The 20711-nt window shown below is 39.1% G+C and overlaps 2 protein-coding genes across 4 annotated transcripts in view; one reads left to right on the plus strand and one right to left on the minus strand.

The window, feature by feature from the left end:
* Window positions 1-13202, plus strand: part of LOC140751234 (uncharacterized) — a 43235-nt gene extending 30033 nt beyond the window's left edge. The window contains exons 19-24 of one of the 3 annotated variants that reach the window (XM_073085105.1): window positions 8263-8505; window positions 9184-9306; window positions 9877-10041; window positions 11159-11328; window positions 12084-12216; window positions 13090-13202. In XM_073085105.1, coding sequence (XP_072941206.1) covers window positions 8263-8505; window positions 9184-9306; window positions 9877-10041; window positions 11159-11328; window positions 12084-12213 — 831 coding nt within the window. In that variant the 3' untranslated portion in view covers window positions 12214-12216; window positions 13090-13202. Of the gene's footprint in view, window positions 1-840; window positions 2275-7955; window positions 8094-8262; window positions 8506-9183; window positions 9307-9876; window positions 10042-11158; window positions 11329-12083; window positions 12217-13089 lie in introns of those variants that run through there. The other 2 variants (XM_073085107.1, XM_073085106.1) reach the window with 2 other exon arrangements.
* A 3709-nt stretch (window positions 13203-16911) lies between these two features.
* On the minus strand, window positions 16912-20711 carry LOC140751383 (uncharacterized). The gene is made up of 3 exons (XM_073085289.1): window positions 19388-20711; window positions 18748-18932; window positions 16912-17182 (listed from the first exon to the last, which is right to left on the minus strand). The coding sequence occupies exons 1-3, from the start codon at window positions 20594-20596 to the stop codon at window positions 17083-17085; spliced, it is 1494 nt and encodes a 497-aa protein (XP_072941390.1). The 5' UTR covers window positions 20597-20711; the 3' UTR covers window positions 16912-17082.

Here is a 20711-nt window from a genome sequence, read left to right on the forward strand (position 1 = left end):
ATAAAAACTTTTACGAAGGGTACAGTTGAGCGCCACCACATACCACGTGTTGCAAGCGCACGACGCTTACCTAGCATACTGTCCCTTAAGATTGATTCTCAAAACTTGACCGGACAATTATTATTGTATTCTTCATGAAATTATTATTTAAATCGTTACTTCTATTATTTCGGACCTCATCCTTGAAAATCACATATAAAGCTACATTGCACGAAACCAGGTGTATAATTTAAAACTTTTGACTAGTCCGACAACACTAAACTTTAGCTCATGTGAAATGATCCGAAAAGTCGATCAAAACTTGGTTTCGTGCAATCCAGCAGAGAATTTCTAACACCTGATTTACATTATATTAGTGTTGTGGTAAAGTGCGTAATACGAGTTAAATATGAGTTGTGTCATAAAATCCAAAATAACGGACATGCTGAATTTTTTCTCGACTTGGCGGGGGCACTGCCATGCCCCCAGATATTAGATCATTTTCTTTAAATAATTCGCTGTGAGCAGGTCAATACACATACAAATATGTCGACATCGATGGACGTATGTTACAACCATTATAAATGGTTCAAGGTATTTCTTTTTCCTATAGTCTTTAGGTAGTAAAAAGTTATTTACGAAGAATTTTGACAAATATGAATGCTCGATAACGTATCGAAATGTAAACTAGAATTAGTATTGTGGGTTTACGAGCAACAAATAGAGAAATTGTTTCTATTTAATTTCAATAGCGGACACTGAATTGTACGCAACTCTTAACGCACTCGACCGAACACTAACATAACGTAAATCAGGTGAAAACCCACCAACATGAGCTGACCGCACCGTTTGTGCTCACAGAAGGCAGCGGAGCCGGCCGAGGACGTGAAGAAGCAGCCCACGCCGCCGCCGGACCAGTGGGCGGAGATACTTGGCATACCCGGCGAGGAGGACTCCGAGTCCAAATCGACCAAATCCTCCAAGAACAAACGAGGAGGTTCCACCGAATCGGAAACTCGTTCCTCCCACACATCTCGCTCAGCTACACCAGAGAACGTATGCTCGCCGAAACAACTCAGATCATCCAAGAAGGAACAACCGACGCCGGAAAAGAAGTCCCCGATCAAATCCCCACCGAAGAAGCGGAAGCAGGAGGACTTCAAATCGCCCGAAGTGGAGGTCGCGAAGAAGGGCAAGAAGAAAGCGGAGAAGGCGGAGAAGAAGAAACGGAAGAAGTCGGAGAAGGAATAGTGTTTGCGCTGCGTGTTCTTCACCCGCCCGCGCACGGACGTTTAATGTACTGAGTTCTGTTCAGTTCGGTTGTTTGTTTTTGTTTTTTTGTTCTGTTCAGTACCCTTAGGGCGTTTGTCTACCGCCGAAGTCACCGAGCCGTCTCCGAGAACGAGATGACGGCGCCGATGTATCGGTACATACATTTACTATAGCCGCTTGTCCACCGCACGTCCGTCATCCGAGCACCGTCATCCCGACCGCCGATATTTCGAGTAGATCGGCGTGACCGCTAGATCGGCACTCGAGATTTAGACGAGCCGATGTGCAACATAAAACACGTTTGAACTTGTCCATACACAGCCGTCACACGAGTGACAGCTGGAACAAAATAAATCGCCGATATCGGTCGCGGTGGACAAACTATCGCCGTCACGTCATTCTAAAGAGAAAATTGGCTCGAAATAATCTCGTTCTCGGTGACGGCCCGGTGACGGTAGCGGTGGACAAACGTCCTAAGGGTACTGTTCTGTTCTGTTTCGTTTTGTTCTTATCACACGCAGCCGAGGGTAGTTCGGTTTTGAATGAAGTATTGCTAGTAATCGACGACGTTTGTATATTGTTCTGTTGGTATATGTTTGTTTGGCGTTTCGTTTATATACACACTACGTTTGTACTTACGTAGTCTTAAACTTTTATTATAATTTAAGTTTACTATTTTTTTTTTAGTGAGGCTGACCGTGTATTGGTTGCTATCGTTTTAGCGGTAGTTGTGTAGGCTATTTGGTCGGTTAAGGAAGCATCTATTAATTAATGAGATCCAATAATTATTTCGTAATTACGTTGAGACGCTTTTAATGGTTTTTCGAGATCGTGAGATGTCGTAAGATATGGCTCAACCCTCCTCCCCCATACCCAAATCTCATGTGAGACTTTTTGTGTGTGTTTCTATTGTAAATACTTTATTCTAAAGAGAAAAAAATAACTTGATTAATGTTTTTATTTAATTTTATTAAGATGTGATCAAGTTGTAATGAAGAAACATGCTGTATTTAATTTAACACATTTATTTCGGCGGTTTACTTTGTTTCTTGTGACGAAAAAAGTACGTGATATTTGCCTAGGCCTCCCCCCTGTCTAATGTAAGATTAAGCGAGATTTCAGATGGTATTTGCCCAATTCCCCACTTCACGTAATTAAATAGTCGTCGTGCTCCTTTGACAGTTGCGCTAACCACTACGTAGTCACTAATACCCGTTGTTAATAATCGATCTATCCAATGTTTACCAAAGATAGACATTTACAGATTCTGTATACTAGAAATTGACAAATTTCGATCTTTGGTAGACGACATATGGATAGATTGAGTATGGAAAACGGGCGTCTAACTACTAGTTGCTCAAACGATAGTAGCCAATGGGAGGGTCAGCCTAAATACATATGAATTGCAATAATCCAATTCATATGGGTGATTACCCAATTTGGACTAATTTCAAAAACTTTTAGTCCGATACCTCCGTTCGTGCCACGCACAAAACTTATTAGAACGAACAGAACGAACACGAACTTATTAATCTGGTTCAAACCGGTTTTAATCGAATATGACACCGAAACCGTTCGAATTCACGGGACAAATAAAAAAATAAAAATACTATTTACATACATAATCAGTCAACATGCGTATAAATTGTTTCAATGAAGATTGTATTTCAAAATGGCGGTTTTTCTATTCACGTCTCGCTCAATCTGAAAAAGTGTAAGCTAGAAAGATATACAAACGCCGCCATTTTGTTTTACATTTTGTATTGAAACAAATTACACAGTAAACTTGTAGTAATAAATTTCTTGTAATATATTAATTATTCACTTACTATAGGAACATCCGAATTACGGCTGAAACATACACACGGTATGACTTCATTTATATCTCCAGGCATGAAGCGTGTCAGACACGTGTCGTGACAGACAAAAAGTATTCTTTATAATGCGTAATGATTTATTTATATGTACCTTAATACAGCCGTCAAAATATTGTATGGAAAAGATGATTTCAAACATAAGCGCTTTCTACACTCAGGGCCACACCACCTGTATCGTGGGTGCCATGAACACACAGAGACAAATACATAAACACCCAGACCCAGAAAACTCATCATTAAGAAATTTGTCTGGCCGGGGATCGAACTCTGGACCCTTTGCGCGTCAGACCGGCGTGGTGACCGCTCCGGGGATGACACGGGGTGGTTTTGTCTGACACGACCTCTGTCTGACACTCTCAATGCCTGTAGATATTGTGATAGTGGTACGTTGTGACGTCGTGTAGCGTTGCGCTGTCGCATCGTAGGAATCCACGACGTACGTCGTACGACACGCGTCGTGGACGAATTATGTCGTCTAATTTCTATTGTAATATATTAATTTCATTATTGTTGCACTTTGACATCACATTTTCCCTTTTAAAGTGATTATTTTGAAGCTTAAGGATTTTCTATTTTTATAATAATATATTATTTTAAAAGATCACATACATTATCCATAAAACAATAGTTCATTCAATTCTTATCACGAAAGTAACCAAAAAATTACAGGATTGCATCACCAATTTTCCCGATGCACGATCGTGTATTTCCACGACGCGACATCGCGATATTACACGACGTCGTAACGTGCCACGACACGACATGTCGTGTATATGTTTTAGCCCTTAGGAGACGTACACAAATAAAATCGTGCCTTAATTCTTATAACAAGGCCATAGTGTATACTACTGTATATAGGGTGGTATTTTATTGAAAATCTAACTACTCGTAAATTTACATCAAAGTATGGAATACACGTGCTGTACGGTTTTATACATGCTGTATATGAAACATTCAGTAAAACAATTCGTGGTTATATTTTATAGGTTTTATCCAATAGTAATGGCGTTACGTAATTTTTTTAATATTTAACGTAATCAATGTTTTGTCTTACAAATTTCGTAAAATATTCAAAGTGTAATTATGTAAAAGTGCGGTCCCCCAAACTGTCGAGTCCGACTCGCACTTGTTTAGTTTTTTAAGGGGGTAACCCTGCATGGATTCCTCTTTGGATGGACTTTACAATAAATATTAAAATATACATTTCTAACACGTTAGCTATTTTAACCCAATATACTCCCCATATATATGTGACCCAGAAATCGTATAACTCGAATATAGAAAAACGTAGTACTGGGAGGCATATAAGCAGATATCTATTTGACGAATTCAGAAATCATTTCAGGGTGTTTAAGCAATACAACATCCACTGTATACATTATATTATTATTTACTTCTATCAGACGTAACATGTGTATTCCAAACCTTGGTTTTCGCATGGATCGAGAGATCGATTATAGACGACGATAAATAATATAGATTATAGTAATATACAATATAGATTCATAGTAATATACTTATGTATTTATGATTTATAACTGGTGTAAACCGAAGTAGGCTAGATCTTTTGTTCTAGTTGGATAAGTAAGCTGTTTTTTTTTGTATATATAAAAATTCGATCTCTCCATCCGCGCGTCCTAAAATATAATGCTGTTTCGCACATTTGGCAAACTTTAACAAAATCAACACAAATAGTCTAGCCACACGTTTGAATTCGTGGCGGTTTGTTGAAGTTTGGCGAGCGTGTGGACGCGGCATAAGATATACACATCAAAGGCACGTGTCAGTTTATGCTAAGGCTGTCTGTAAATTACGTCACACCTCAGGGAAGTGGAGTGGGGGGGGGGGGTTGTCATGAGACTCGTGACGTCACGTCTAAGTCAAAATACTATTAAATAAAACAATGAGACAATTGTAATTTAAAGTTTGGTTGTCTATCAATGAAATAATGATTAAAATAAGAATGTGTGTTTGTGACGTCACAAGCAGTGTTATACGAAATTGACAATATGTGACATGATTATTTAAATTTTTGTGACGTAATTTATAAATGTACTAAGAGCGAAAATTTTGAACTCTTTCGTTTTTTTATTTATCCACACGATTTTAGATATCTACTGTTGGAGACGAATGGTCACTATAAAGTATAGTGTGCCATTGACGACCCGCGTGGCGGAGCGGTCACCATACCGGTCTGACGCGCAAGGAGTCCCGGGTTCGATCCCCGGCCAGACAGATGTTTGATGATGAATTTAGATTTCTGTTCTGGTCTGGGTGTTAATGTTTTTGTCTCTGTGTGTGTACACAGGGAATCCTAGTGTGGGGCTGTGCGTGTAGAAAGCGTATTTAACTTATCCGAGGCCTTCCAGCTTAGACCTCAGCGGTAGCGGCGCATCTGTGTCCGACCTCAGTTAGGATTATCTTATCCTATCTGGGGTTGATTACAGATGTCCATAGGCAGCAGTAGTTTACCATCAGGTGGACTGCATGCTCGTCTGCTACTCCTATAGCTTCAACAGTGAGACTATTTTAATTACATATTTCAATTCGAAATAATTTTAAAATTTTCGCTTATACAAAATATTTTTTCATATAATGACATAATCAACTTATATTAAGTAATGTAATAATAATCTCTACTAAAAGTAGAATATGTTTGTACCGACCTGTAGGTATAATTTCGCAATACGAAACTTGTAAATATTAATTATAACTTTAATATATAATAATTAAGGTAAATATGTAAATTGTTTTCGCGATACAATTAGTATTAGGATAATGTTTTTATGTAATTATTAATTATAACTACTATTGTAACGTTTAATGATAATAAATGTAATTGTGTCCACTTATTTGTCTATATTTACTTAATTTTTCGATTATGTTCAGAAAGTAACATTTACATGGGGTCATTCCGTGATACCCACCATCCAGGGGTCAAGTGTGTTAGAAAAAATATATAAATCACGTTTAAAATCAATGCTTAACTTGATATACTCCGCGCCAAACATCTAGTCCGCTCTGAAGTTATTGTGCACAAGTTTATTTAGCATATAGGGCTCGTACACAAAACTGCGATTCGACGCGATGCGAATTCGCAACGCAGAAAATTGCGACACGAATTGCTGAGATGCGATATCGTGCGGCGTAGCGTCACCCAGGGTGACCAACAACAACAACCACTGCGTGATGCGAATCAATTCGCAAGTTCTTGCGATGCGTTGAGGGAGCTCGCAGATTTTTACGATGCGACGTCGCAGTTTTGTGTACGAGCACATACTCCGTAACGTGCGGGCACACTAGCTGCGCGATGTGCCCGCGGGCGAGAGAATGGAAATGGAAGAAATATCCAGTCCCTCTGATATCTACAATTTTCTATTGCGACGCGACGCGTTTCTATATTCGAAGCGGATTAGCAGTTTGGAGCGGACTCTACTTTGACTCAAATATTTTTTGGGTGTCCGCCGAGTATGTATGGAGTTCCACCTTATCTATGGATATTTAAATTAATAAATGAATGACAACAAGTCTCTTATGTAAAACAAATACAGTAATAATTTACAATTAGAGTCCTATTTGAGATTATACGAAACGTATTTATTTGTTAGGCGAATATATATAATGATAATAAATATGTCTTCGGATTACATCCCTCAAATAAATATCCAGTTATCTTGTAGAAGAATGTTGCCCTTTTATATGGGTATAATCCTCGACCGACTGATTGATAACAGAAATAATTTTAAATAGCAACAGACAAAAAGTTACTATGCAATTTTTTTTCTACCACATTTTGTAAATTTTTGCCTAATTAAATTATCAATTTTTTAAAGCGTGGTAGACAAAGCTTGGTTAGGACTGATTATTATACCCTTTTATAGTATACCCATTGCAATCGGGCTCCACTCGACGCCTGCTCATTGCCAAACCCTAGCTTACATTCATAGAAACTACATCAATATTTTAAAGGATAAGTCAAGTAAAACCTTAAAAAATTCTAGATATTGTCATTACTAATACTTTAGTTATGTTAGAACAAAAATTATTAAATCAGTTCAATCAAGATAAATAACTGCCAAAGAAAGAGGCATCATGTAATATCCGCTGATAGTGCTTTAAAAGCGCACATACGTACATAATTATTATAAAAATGTGTCCTAAATATTGAAGGGTGTAAATTTATACTTATAGTCGTGTGTGGCATGTGTCAAAATGGGCCTTTTAGGGCTCGAACACAAAACTGCGATGCGACGCGATACGAATTCGCAACGCAGAAAATTGCGATGCGAATTGCTGCGATGCGATATCGTGCGGCGTAGCGTCTCTCAGGGTGACCAACAACAACAACCACTGTGCGATGCGAATCAATTCGCAAGTTCTTGCGATGCGTCGAGAGAGCTCGCAGATTTTTGCGATGCGACGTCGCATCGCAGTTTTGTGTACGAACCCTTAAATTGTGACGACTATAAGTTTATATATCTTTGAATATTCGTATTAGTATACATAATATCTTTTAGTATATTTACGAATCTTTCTTCACAACTTACTCTTCTGGGCTCGACCCTAGCAACCAAAGGCAAAAGAGGCGGCGAACTCGGGCATTGAGAATGCCAGTGAGTGCTCGGGCTTTGGTTATAATTAAAAATTCGAACAGACATTGACTTTGTTCGGGACGTGTTACATAAAATCACTTTTTATATATAAACCACGTGACTAAATTGGAAAGTAAAAAAATAATTAGTCTTTCAATGTCTAGATATAAACAGGGCCTTAAAAGTGTACACACATACAGACAGACTGAAAACGTATTTTATAATCATCCACCAGCAACCGGAGCCAATGGAGACAGAAGTAGTAGCGAACTCGGGCGTCGAGAACTCTGACGTGAAGTCGGGCGATGACTCTGGCCTTGAGAATGCTAGCGAGCGCTCAAGCTTCGGTTATAATTAAAGATTCGAACAGACATTTACTGTTGATAAATAACATCACTATTTATATACAAACCACGTGACTAAATTGGATATAAAAAAAATAATTAGTCTTTCAATGTCTAGACATAAACAGGGCCTTAAAAGTGTACACACATACAGACAGACTGAAAACGTGTTTTATAACCTATCACCCCATCCACCAGCAACCGGAGCCAATGGAGACAGAAGAAGTAGCGAACTCGGGCGTCGAGAACTCGGACGGCGAGGCGAACTCGGGCGCGGAGTCGGGCGACTCCGCCGCGGACGAGGCCCGGGCGCGCGAGCGGTCCGCCCGAGCGGCCGCATCGATCAAACAGCGCGAGAAGCAAGTGCAGTTGGCGTTGGCGAGCAGCCTGCGCGACAGGGACAAGGAGAGGGAGTACCATAAGCGGGATGAGGCGGTGCAGGTAATTATTGTTATTATTATTAACACTGTCATTATCATCATCATTATTAAAATCTTTGTCAAGGCTGTTATCATCATTACTATTAATATCAATATCATAAACGTCAGAATTATTTTAGTAGGTAGTAGAATAAGAAAAAAAATATAACTGGCAATTTGTAAGTGCCTTTGCAGGTCTATACAAAATAAAAATATTTAATTTAATTTCTTTGTTACCATCATCACTATCATCATTTGTTAGGTGTTACTGTAGTCTTCACTACATGCGTTTGAAGCTTAAACGAAGATAACGCGTCTACTCGATTAATTCGTTAATTAATTTCGAATGAAAATTACTAGCCAATTCGGATACTTCATTAATTCAGTTGTGAATATTCGAGAGTGTCACATTAGTTTGAATAGAGATGACGAATTCTTCAATTGTCAGTTGAAGTACAAAACATAAGCAGTCTACTCGGTTAATTCGTTCCATAATTTTAAATGAATATTACGTGCCTACTTACGTACGTTACGTCAATTGTCGATGTCAAATTGCTAACAAACAAACGTAGTTGATGCGTCAGTTCGGTTAATTCCTTAATTCAAACAGAAGTTTACGCGTCTATTCGATTAATTCAGAAGAAATTTACGCGTCAATTCGGTTAATTCGTTAATTAATTAACGAGCATTACCGTTGCAGCACTTCAACGCGTTACTCGCAGACCTGGTGCGCAACCCGGATCTGACGTGGCGCGAGGCGAAGAAGCAGCTCAAGAAGGACCATCGGTACGCGCTCGCGAAACCTCTCAGTAAAGATGATATGGTATGATTTTTAATATTATTCAAGGTTTAACGAAGTTTACTTTGTCTTTTTAACTGACATATGATGTATATATAATAGTGATCTGTCTTGTGGAAAAAAACTAATGTTGTTGTTCTGTAATATAGAGAAACGACATTTAAAGTTTTTTATTCCACTAAAACATTTTTCTATTTCAATTTATGTGACATTGAATCAAACGTCACAAATAATAGACAATAGTAAAATAGTTCATAGAGAAAAAGAATCAATTAAAATAGACTTTTTCTTTACATATATTTGTAACATTGTAATATACCTTTATTTTAAATGAGATTTAAAAAAAAAATATTGTATTTGAAAACGGCCATGCAGTCGACCTAATGGTAAGTGGCTACTGCCGCCCATGGATATCTGTAATCAATTCCGAATAAGATAACGAGTTCTACCTGAGATATGCCACAGATGTGTGTTGATACCTTCATTGGTATTGCAGTTATGAGACAGAATCTGAGGTATCAGGGTGAAACCAGAATGTGTCACAACTGTTTAACTTAACACAATTTAATATTATTTCCGTGTCTATTTTCTCAGGAGCGACTATTCGTCCAGCACACCGGCTTGCTCGCTTGCAAGCGTCGCGAGAAGCTAAGAGCATTGCTGGCGGAGCTCGGTGTCAGCTGCACGGCCGCCTGGCGCGACGTGAAGCGGCAGCTGGACGGCCACGCCGCCGCGCCCGCGTACGCCAACGTGGTGCAGGTGACGTCACGCTCACACACACACACACACGCACACACACACACGCACACACACGCACGCACACACACGCACGCACACACACACACCGACACACACACACACACACCGACACACACACACACACACGCACCGACACACACACACCCACACTCACGCACCGACACACACACACACACTCACGCACCGACACACACACACACACACACACACACAGCCGCACTGGCCGCCTGGCGCGACGTGAAGCGGCAGCTGGGTATACACTCACACAATACAAACAGGCATATACACTCACAGATATGGACTGATACGTATAGTCCGTGCCAAATTGCTAGTCTCCTCTGAAGTTGTTGCATGCGGGTTTAGTTTAGTAAGCATATACCCCGTAACGTAAGGCCACACTAACACAACTATCTGTGGGCGAGAGCGGGCAGCAGACGGGTGCCCGGAAGAACCCGCGCTGTTTTCATCCCGCTAAAATCTGCAATTTTCTATTGCGACGCGACTCGTTTTTATATTCGGAGCGAACCAGCAGTTTGGCGGAGACTATACCTAGGAAAAGAATCACTAATACACTTTTTTTATTTTTTTTTATTTTTGATGTGAAACATCTATAGCCGCACGTAAAACCGATTTCTGGCGTGGCGACGCATGCCGTGGTATACAACGCATACGCTATACGATGGTATATATATACAGTCTATATGCAGTAGTGTGTACGGTGTGGCGACGCGTCGCCATGCGACGCCATTTATTGCCATTTTATTTTATCATTATGACATATTTAGTTCCTATCACAATATGTTATTTTCTGCATATTACTTTTACAAAATAATGTCGATGTTTCACATCTGCCAGGCGTCCCGTGACGGCTCACATTTTTTTTTTATTTAGACATACCAACAGCAAAACATATAAACACATTAACATTAAACATACAACCACACAGATAATACTTATATGTAAACCAATTATAGGCATGGACAGCATCTCTTAAATCTAGTATTAGTGTTAAAGCAGTTAAAATTTATTTAGTTCTTATATACTTTGCGTCGGTAACATTACATTCAGACACTTTCAATCAAACGAGGTCTAACAAATGAAACGTGTTTCTGTTCAGATGGAGCGCGAGTTCCGCGACTACCAGCGCGACAAGCTGACCGCCGCCAAGGGGGCGCTACGACACCTGTTACAGGAGACGCGAACACTGACGCACCGCTCGCTGGCCGCCGCGAAGGCGCAGCCGCAGGGGATGGCGCAGCTGCACGAGGCGCTCGCACACGACGCCAGGTACGCCACGACACACGACACACGATACGACACGACACTGGGGTCACGACATGGCATGCCATGCGGCATGCGATACGAGATATGACATAATACGTGTTACAATACGACGCGTGTCACGAGATGACATGCATATTACGAAATGACATGCGAATTTGACACGATGCAACACAACGCCGGGTGTCCCGATATTTTAGTTAACGACATGACACTACACCATACGACTTCTGTTGATGATACGATGCCAAATGATGTCATACACAACTTGCTTTACGACGCAAGGTGTATAAGTGATACGTGACACAGCGCGGCACGATAATAGGTAATGATGTGACTGTCCCTGTTGTCCCGGAAATATTACGGTATCCCCTGCGTGTCGTAAGAGGAGACTAAAAGGGGTTGTTGTGGGAGCTCGAACCGTCCAGCAAGCGACCCCGGGAAGGACGGTGGTATGTGTGGTCGCATACCGTCGTAAACACCAGGTACACGGGAGGGGTGTAAACTGCTCGCCCCAGGGCAGAGTCCGACCTAGGAATCGCGCTCGGAGGACTCCGGTCGCTTTCCTTTGGAGATCCCGGCGTCCAGCGCAGCGCCGAGGACGGCCACCGGGGGGGTTTAGTGCGGTAAAAGTCCCACATAACCCCCTTTAGAAGATTACCCCTCGAAAAAAAGAAAAAAAATAGTCCTTAACTTAGTTAACATCCTCAAATTCGGTACGCGACATTTCAAAGTTTACTCATGTGTTATGTGATGTTCAGGTACACGGCGCTGGAGCACCTGCCGGAGCAGCGGCAGGCGATCATCACGGCGTACCTGGAGGAGCTGCAGGCGAAGGGCCCGCCGCCGCCGCCCACCGCCAGCGAGCCCGCGCGCCGCGCCAAGCCATGAGCGGTGCGTAACACATATGTAACACACATGTAACACATACGTAACACACGTAACACACATGTAACACATACATACAGATGTAACGCACTAACGTGGGGGCACATGTAACACGCGTAACACTAGTACAATATACGTAACACATGTAACACACGTAACACGTTCCCATGCAATCACGCACATGTAACACACTATGCAATTAACTCACGTGACACACATACCCATGAAATGAAGATACACACACACAATGCATGTAACACACGTAACACATGGCCCCATGTAAAAACACACATGTAGCATACCCACCGTACACGTGTAACACACGGATACACATCTTACACATGTCTAACATATATGTAACACATACAAACACGTTACACATGTAACACACGTATACATGCATACTCTGTGTAAAACTGCTAGTCCGCTCTGAAGTCGTTCCCAACAAGTCATAAAATTTGTTATGGCGACGCAATTCATTTCTATATTCAGAGCGGACTAGCAGTTTTACGCGAACTATACACATGTAACTCACGCGTATATCACGAGCACGTATAAAACACACATATACGTGGAAACATCTGTAACACATGCTAAACACACATGTAACGCACGTAACCACATGTTATTATACGTAACATGTGTAAACATCTGTAACACATGTAAAACACACATGTAACGCACGTAACACATGTTATTACACGTAACACGTGTAATACACGTACACATGTTTTTTTTATATTTATACCTAACAATAAGACAGACAGGCTACCTGGTAGAAAGCAGTCACCGTCACCTATAGTCGCCAATGCATCGCCGTTTATTATTATAATAACGCAATATAAATAAATATTTAGTTTTATTTCAATTTTGTTTCAGTTGGATGCAGATGACGAGAGCGCCAAGAACGAGGCGCGACGTGTTAAATAGTGTGTTAACTTGTGAATAAACTATTGTGATTATTTCTATGAAATAAATGGACGTTTGAATAATTTGGTGTGTATTTTTAATGTAGACTAGTTTTTGCGTTAATCGAAGTGGTCAAAGTGTTACAGTAAGTTACAGAAATGAAGTGTCGATTATGATAATTTCATACTGTATCAACATTATTAAAGTTATATTTTAAGGAATTATAAAGAAAAATCTATCTAAAGGAAGACATGTATTAATATAGTGAAATAAACGATACAGAGTAACGTATTACAATTATATGTAAGTAAGTGATTAGTATTATAACTATATCTCCATTATTCGTCTGCTCTCGCAGAAGTCTCCGACTTGAATGCCGCTCTCTACAAACTCGAGCACCGCCATGAAACCACCCCTATATCACATATCCTCTGTTACTGCAAAAATGTGATATCGTTAATATCAAGCTTCTTATTAACGACGATAACATAATAGTACATGATCCCTAGTATAGTTTTCATCATTTATTAATAACAAGCTGATTTTTCGTGAGTAGCTTCGTTTCGACAAGACGCCCAACATTTTTCCTTACAGCAATGTTGGTAAATGGTAGCTTGATGGGGCAGCAAGGATAAAATATGTTGACCGGACGAATTCTAAAAATTTATTACTAACCAAATTTTTCTTTGTTAATTATCAAGATAATTATTTAAATAACGTGAAAAAATATTTGTCCTACAAAATATAAGGTTTTTATTAAGGCGTCCCCCCTCTCCAACATGTATCATAAACAAGGCCATGAAAAATAATTACTAACCAGCTGATTTTTTTTTTATTGGCTGTCTACCATTTACATAGTCTACCATGCACATTGTCCTACAAATTACATGGTATGTCATCTCGGACCTACACTTAAAAGTTGTAGTACTAATACTTAATGTAAAAATAATTAGTATCAAGCTGAGTGTTCCAGAATAGCTTCGTTTCAATGAGACGCCCAACAAATTCTCGTACGAAAGTTCTCGATTGTGGTTTATAACTAAAATAATAGGGATGAAATATGTTGATTTGACGAATCAAAAAAAAAATATTACTAACCGAATTTTTTTTTATTAATTATCGAGACAATTATCTAAATAACGTGAAAAAATATTTGTCCTACAAAATATAAGGTTTTTTTTAAGGCGTCCCCCCTCTCCAACATGTATCATAAACAAGGTCATGAAAAATAATTACTAACCAGCTGATTTTTTTTTTATTAGCTGTCTAACATTTACACAGCTTACTACCCACATTGTCCTACAAATTGCGAAGTACGTTATTCCAGTCCGCCAGTTTTATAGTTTATTTATATTATATTATAGTTAAATTACAAATCTTGTAGGATTAATAAAAGTTACCCTTTTTTTTGTAGGACATTGTTTTATTTAGATAAAAATTATATTATCCTATCACATGATACCTTTGTCCTACAGTTACTAATAAAAAAAAAAATCCTGCGGAATTAACATCTTTTCAGCGTAGGTCCGAGATGACATACCATGCAATTTGTAGGACAATGTGCATGGTAGACTATGTAAATGGTAGACAGCCAATAAAAAAAAAATCAGCTGGTTAGTAATTATTTTTCATGGCCTTGTTTATGATACATGTTGGAGAGGGGGGACGCCTTAATAAAAACCTTATATTTTGTAGGACAAATATTTTTTCACGTTATTTAAATAATTATCTTGATAATTAACAAAGAAAAATTTGGTTAGTAATAAATTTTTAGAATTCGTCCGGTCAACATATTTTATCCTTGCTGCCCCATCAAGCTACCATTTACCAACATTGCTGTAAGGAAAAATGTTGGGCGTCTTGTCAAAACGAAGCTACTCACGAAAAATCAGCTTGTTATTAATAAATGATGAAAACTATACTAGGGATCCTGTACCATAATATAAATCAACAAACAAAATTAATGAAGTTGACGGACGTCATAAAAATTGTGATATCGTCTTAGTATAGGTATGTAGTTTCGTAGATGTGATTTTCTACCACTACTCTTTTTAACGAATATCGAACCATTATGACGTCATGATGTAACACGAGCAATGGAGGGACGGCTAGTTTTACTGGCAGTTCGATCGCAACCGACCCATGCGCACGCGTCTCACGCTCGATGCAACGTTCGGGTGCTTTAATAGTAAAGTCAATTATAAAGTAAAGATCAAGTGCGAGTGCGTAGTGTTTTTTTTCCACGGAATAATGTAACTCTTCGGCCTTGTACCCATGAACCGCGTGCCTTCATAAGAGATGCTAAATCTGAAGAGACTAGCGGTATTGTTTACACTCTTTTAGCTGAGTAGTGAGAACATTAGTAAATAAGACAGAAGTGCGATTTTCACCAATTTTTTTACAAAGGATCAATAATTGACAATTTCATAAAAAAACATTTTCAAATTACAATCTGCTCTTTTGCCTGGCATTTACTAATTATTACTAGCGGGCGTAAAACTTTAATCTACGGTAGTGGCATACAAAAAGGTTAACATTAGCTTTTATTAGCTCAGCTTTAGCTCTACGACTACTTTAGGTAGCGAGATGTGGCGGGTAGATGGTGAAGGATCGTTGATATAGCAACTTGACATCAATTGACTGACTGGCTCGGGTCGTTTTCTTTGGAACTAAAAAGATCGTTTCCATGAATTTAAAATTGACGACTTTATTTATGATTGCTGATTTAGAAAGGTTTATTAAATAACAAGACAGACATAAATGTACCACATTTAATTAAAACAAGTTACATAAATATATACTCTCTCTAATTATTCCTATATTTGTTTTTTATTGCATGAACTTAGTTCATAAATATCTTTATTCAGTCAACTTAATTCATTCGTTCCAATATTAAAGCGACATTCGCTTCGTTCTAAAAACCCAAGTAAAATAAGGCTAAGTTGGGAAAATACTATTGAAACGCCACAAAACGACGCCGCATTGCACTCACGCTGGGCTTGCAACCCGCAAAACAAAGCCGGGAGGCTTTTTTATGTATTATATCATTTTTTATTTATAGTCCGCTACCGTACGTCCTACTGTTGCTACGTGGATTATCTACCAAAGCGGCAAAATCTAGGCGTTGTAGCGTCCTACCGCTTCGTGTTCATCAGCTGTAGCAAATGAAACGCAACGCTTGGGGGCCGTTCAAGTATTACGTAACGCAATTTTTGAAGATTTTTGAACCCCCCTCCCCCCCTTGTAACGCACCGTAACGTTTTTCTATACCCCCCCCCCCCCCTAACGTTACGTAACACTCAAGTGTCATTTTTTCCCTAAACTCTCTAAAAAGTTATGTTATAGATTTTATCCTTGGGATACTTTTACTTACATATTTACTTTATAATACTAAGAAATAAAACAAGAGATTTTTAATGCGAATAAGAGTAAAAACTAATAAAACATAAACTCATGGGCAGGCAAAAATATACTTGTCCTTTTTAACTACACCTAGTCGCTGTCGGATCAAACAGATACTCGATGCGAATTAAGTATGAAATGTCAAATGTGTCACTCAGAATACTCAGGACTTAGTTCGGCTGAACCAGCTCATTCAAGGGATTTCCCGAAAAACGTAATTGAAAAGGGTTGCCAATTTAGGAGTTTTAATTCCCTATTTTTAAAAAAAAAAATGTTACGTAACGTGTATTACGGAAGACCCCCTCCCGCCCCTGTAACGCATCGTAACGTTTCACAAGACCCCCCTTCCCCCCCAAATTGCGTTACGTAATACTTGAACGACCCCTTGTTAGATTAATCCAAATCTATATATCTTTCTATGATTACAATTACGTTAATATTCGGCGCGACACGGTCATAATGTCATCATAGAAAATATAAAGAGTGTGGCGATTCGATAGTATTTTACCGCTTTTAAAGTAAAAACAATCCTAAATAAAACAAACAACAACAACAACATATCTAAGCAACATAAGTGTCATCTACGGCCGCGTGTCTCCGCGCCGGCAGCGCCCACACGCGCAGCGCGCCGCCCGCCGCGCCGCCCGCCACGCGACACCAGCTGACGATGAAAATTATTGCAATATGCTAGAACTATAGGTTATACTATAGGTTGCTAGAACTAGAGTGGTCTAACTGCATTTTAATGATTTTTGACCTATCTGTATTTTCGTAATTTAAAAATGTTGTATAGTCTGCGTAAAACTGCTAGTCCGCTCTGAATATAGAAATGAATCACCTCGCCATAATTTGTATGACTACACCTCCTCGCAATAACTTCAGAGCGGACTATATACTTTTACTTTTCTCTATATTCTAAATCGTATTTTGTATAGTCTGATTCATAATTAGGTGTCCAAAATGTAAACAAAGAAATGTCACTGTCAAAATTAACAAGAAACACAAACTTTAACAAACTCAACAAAAACGAAAATTTAACCAATATACACAATTTAACAAATACGTTATGTAAACGAGAAAACATTCAAATTCGATCACAATCACGAAAATGAATAATATCAGTTACGAAACTTAAAAATGACAGCACAAGAAATGTCTTGGATTCCGATTGTGTTACCATTATCACATTTTAATTTTCTACCATAAACTTTGTTTTTTATTATTATTACTGTATGGGATGAAATTGAGGTGATATAAATATTAGAAAATGTGAATTAATCTTAATTTATTTAGATTATTATTTTATTATTGTTGTATTACTTTAATATCGACAAAAATAAGAAACTACCATTTCTAACGTATTTTCTTGATAGGTCAACACCTTTGTTTACATTTTGGACACCTAATTATGAATCAGACTATAGTTAGGCTACTCTGGTTCTAACAGCCTCATATTAGGTAAACCGTAAAGTCACGTAAAATACCTACCTACTCTAAATTTTGTTTCTTGACTAAAAGAAACAATATTTCTTACAATATTAGGTAAACCATAAAGTACTCATAATCATAATTTTGTTTGCTGACAAAAACAGTCATTTAATAAAGAAATCTTAAATGCTTACCAACAAAATAATTAATTTGCCACATTTTTTAACACTTTTTGGCACTGTCAGAGGAAAACTCCGACTAGGTACGCCGAGACATACATACCTCAAAGTAAAGTTAAATAAAATGGCAACTACTTATTTTCATCTCTCACTGTTGGTATGGCTCTATTAAAACTGGTGGAGGACAGGAACATTTTGCAACACGCTGTTACAACACGAAACAGTAGAGGAACGTATTATTGATGGTCAACCCGAGCATGCAAGGCCACCAGAGATGATCACGTAGTTCCTAGTTCCTTTCCTTGAATTTAGTAAATGTTAAGATTACCTAAGTAATTGTAGTTTCTTACATAATCCATCAAGTGAATGCGGTCGCTTTTTATACCACTATTATTTTTGTTTATGTAGTAAATAAATTATTTCGCCATTTTATATCTCTATAAGAAATGATGCCACACAATAACGAATCACACTATTGCTCCGAAATGTACTAAATTGCAATACTGCCGCTCACCTAGTAAAATTACTTATCCGGGCAGTATAACCGCAACATTGCCGCTCATCTAGTAGAATCACTTACCCGAGCGGGAGATATCCTTTTGTCAATAAATAAACTAACCCGCTATGGTTGACGGCAAGGCAAGTAATGGTCCCGTCACCATCGAACCCATCCGCGGGCACCTCGCGACCGCTCGCCACGTTGTACACCTTCAGCAGCTGGCGCTCCGCCCGCGCCAGACCCACCACCACGCAGGGGTACTGCAGCCAGCCCAGGCACGATATAGGTATGTCCAAGCATATCACCTGGAAATATGTAGGGGACATAAATTAGTTTAAATCCAACCATACGAATAGTTAAATGTTATTTTTATGTAATTTCTGAAGTCTGAATACGCCACGGCACCTATACAAGCTCAGATGTATGCAAATATTTTTGTTACACAAATATTATGTTTATTACAAATTGTAGGTATTTGTGTAGAAATTGTATTTTAAAATCTTTAAATATTGGTAGAGTTTAGACACCTTGAGAACTTTTTATAGAACTCTCAGGCGTATAGGTTTCCTCACTATATTTTCCTTAGTTATGTGGTAATTAATTTCTAATAATGTTTGCTTTGCATAAGCATACGTGCCTGGTGCGTTTGAACCTCGGACCCGCCGATTGAGACGCATAGTTTCAACCACTATCACTACTTTATATCTATTCGATTAAGAAAATGGTGAGTGAAATGAAAAAATAAACAAATGCCACCCGCCTTTAAGGGTCCAGACTGTTTAATATCATAAACACGTAGTTCCGAGTCCATAGAGATGGACACGAAGATACTAGGCTTCTGGAAGCCGAAAGCCACGTCCAAAACACAAGTGGAATGCCCTTCCAGTACTTCATACACTGGATCCATATCATGATCGTAATCTTTAATTTTACACAAATACAATTTGCCGGACTTTGTCCCAACGACAAATATTTCTTCGTTAAAAAGCTTCTCATCTGCCGGGCGGAGAGGATGGTTCTTGACAAAGTCAAAACAGCTTAAATCTGGGGGCGGTACTTTCTTGGAACCGTTAATATTATACGAAATTACATTCTCAAAAACTTTCAAATTAGCATTAACTTGCCACACGTTGAGCGTGCCGTCGCTGCCAGCAGAGCAGAGGATTTGGTCTGAAGCACCACGCCGTTTCCCTTTATTATTGATTTGCATTAGAAGAAATATGTTAGCAAGACGAGAATCAGCCCATTGGAGAGCAGAGACACGGCGGGAGCCGTGGCAATCTGACGGCGAAGCTAGCTGCATTCCTTCTTCCAAACCATTGCGAAGGTCGCAAAGAACGACCTCACCAGACGTTGTACCATACGCTAATAAAGCTGACACGGTAGGATGGTACTTCAGAACCGTTATACAGTTCTTCTCAGAAATGTCCATCTCATGGACGAACTTGTCTCCTTCGCTGCGTTTCAGCGTAAACACCTGGATGAGTCCAGGGTTGTCGCACCAAGTCTCGTGTTGCGACTGCCCGATAGATACGGCAAAAGAGTTGCCGGCGCTGCTCCATGTTATCCCCAGAATCGAAGTGTGATGGTCGCCAGCCCCTAAGCCATCACTCTTCAGCTTAATTTCTTGTAATAGCTTCGCTGAGAGGATCTCTTCTTCATCAGAATCAGACGAATTATAAAGTAACTCTTTGTCGTTTTGATCTAACTGCTCCATCATAGACGGGACCACTTTTCTGAGGAATTCATTCAAACCTGGTGGTGGGTACTCTCTTAAAATGTCATCCTCTGCGTTTAAGTCCTCAGCATTGACCATGCAACCGATATCCTTAGATGAGTTGGTCTGAGAAGCTACTCCGCATTCGCTGAACTCAGTTGTTTGGGTCGAAGAACATGCTTCAGACCTTTTGTTCTGCGCAATACTGTCGAATCCTGCTACCTCGCTATCATAACCGCTTAATGAAGACATTTCTATTCGTTAGTTTATCTAAAACCTTAGCTAAGAATGTTAACGGAATACCTTTTATATAGCTAGTCTCTTGACATTTGACAATATAAATATTTTGTTTACGATTGTCAGTTGT

Source organism: Epargyreus clarus, unplaced genomic scaffold, assembly GCF_041222505.1.
Source record: "Epargyreus clarus isolate Ecla_fem2 unplaced genomic scaffold, WU_Ecla_fem_2.2 ptg000022l, whole genome shotgun sequence".
In the NCBI taxonomy this organism is placed as follows: Eukaryota; Metazoa; Arthropoda; class Insecta; order Lepidoptera; family Hesperiidae; genus Epargyreus; species Epargyreus clarus.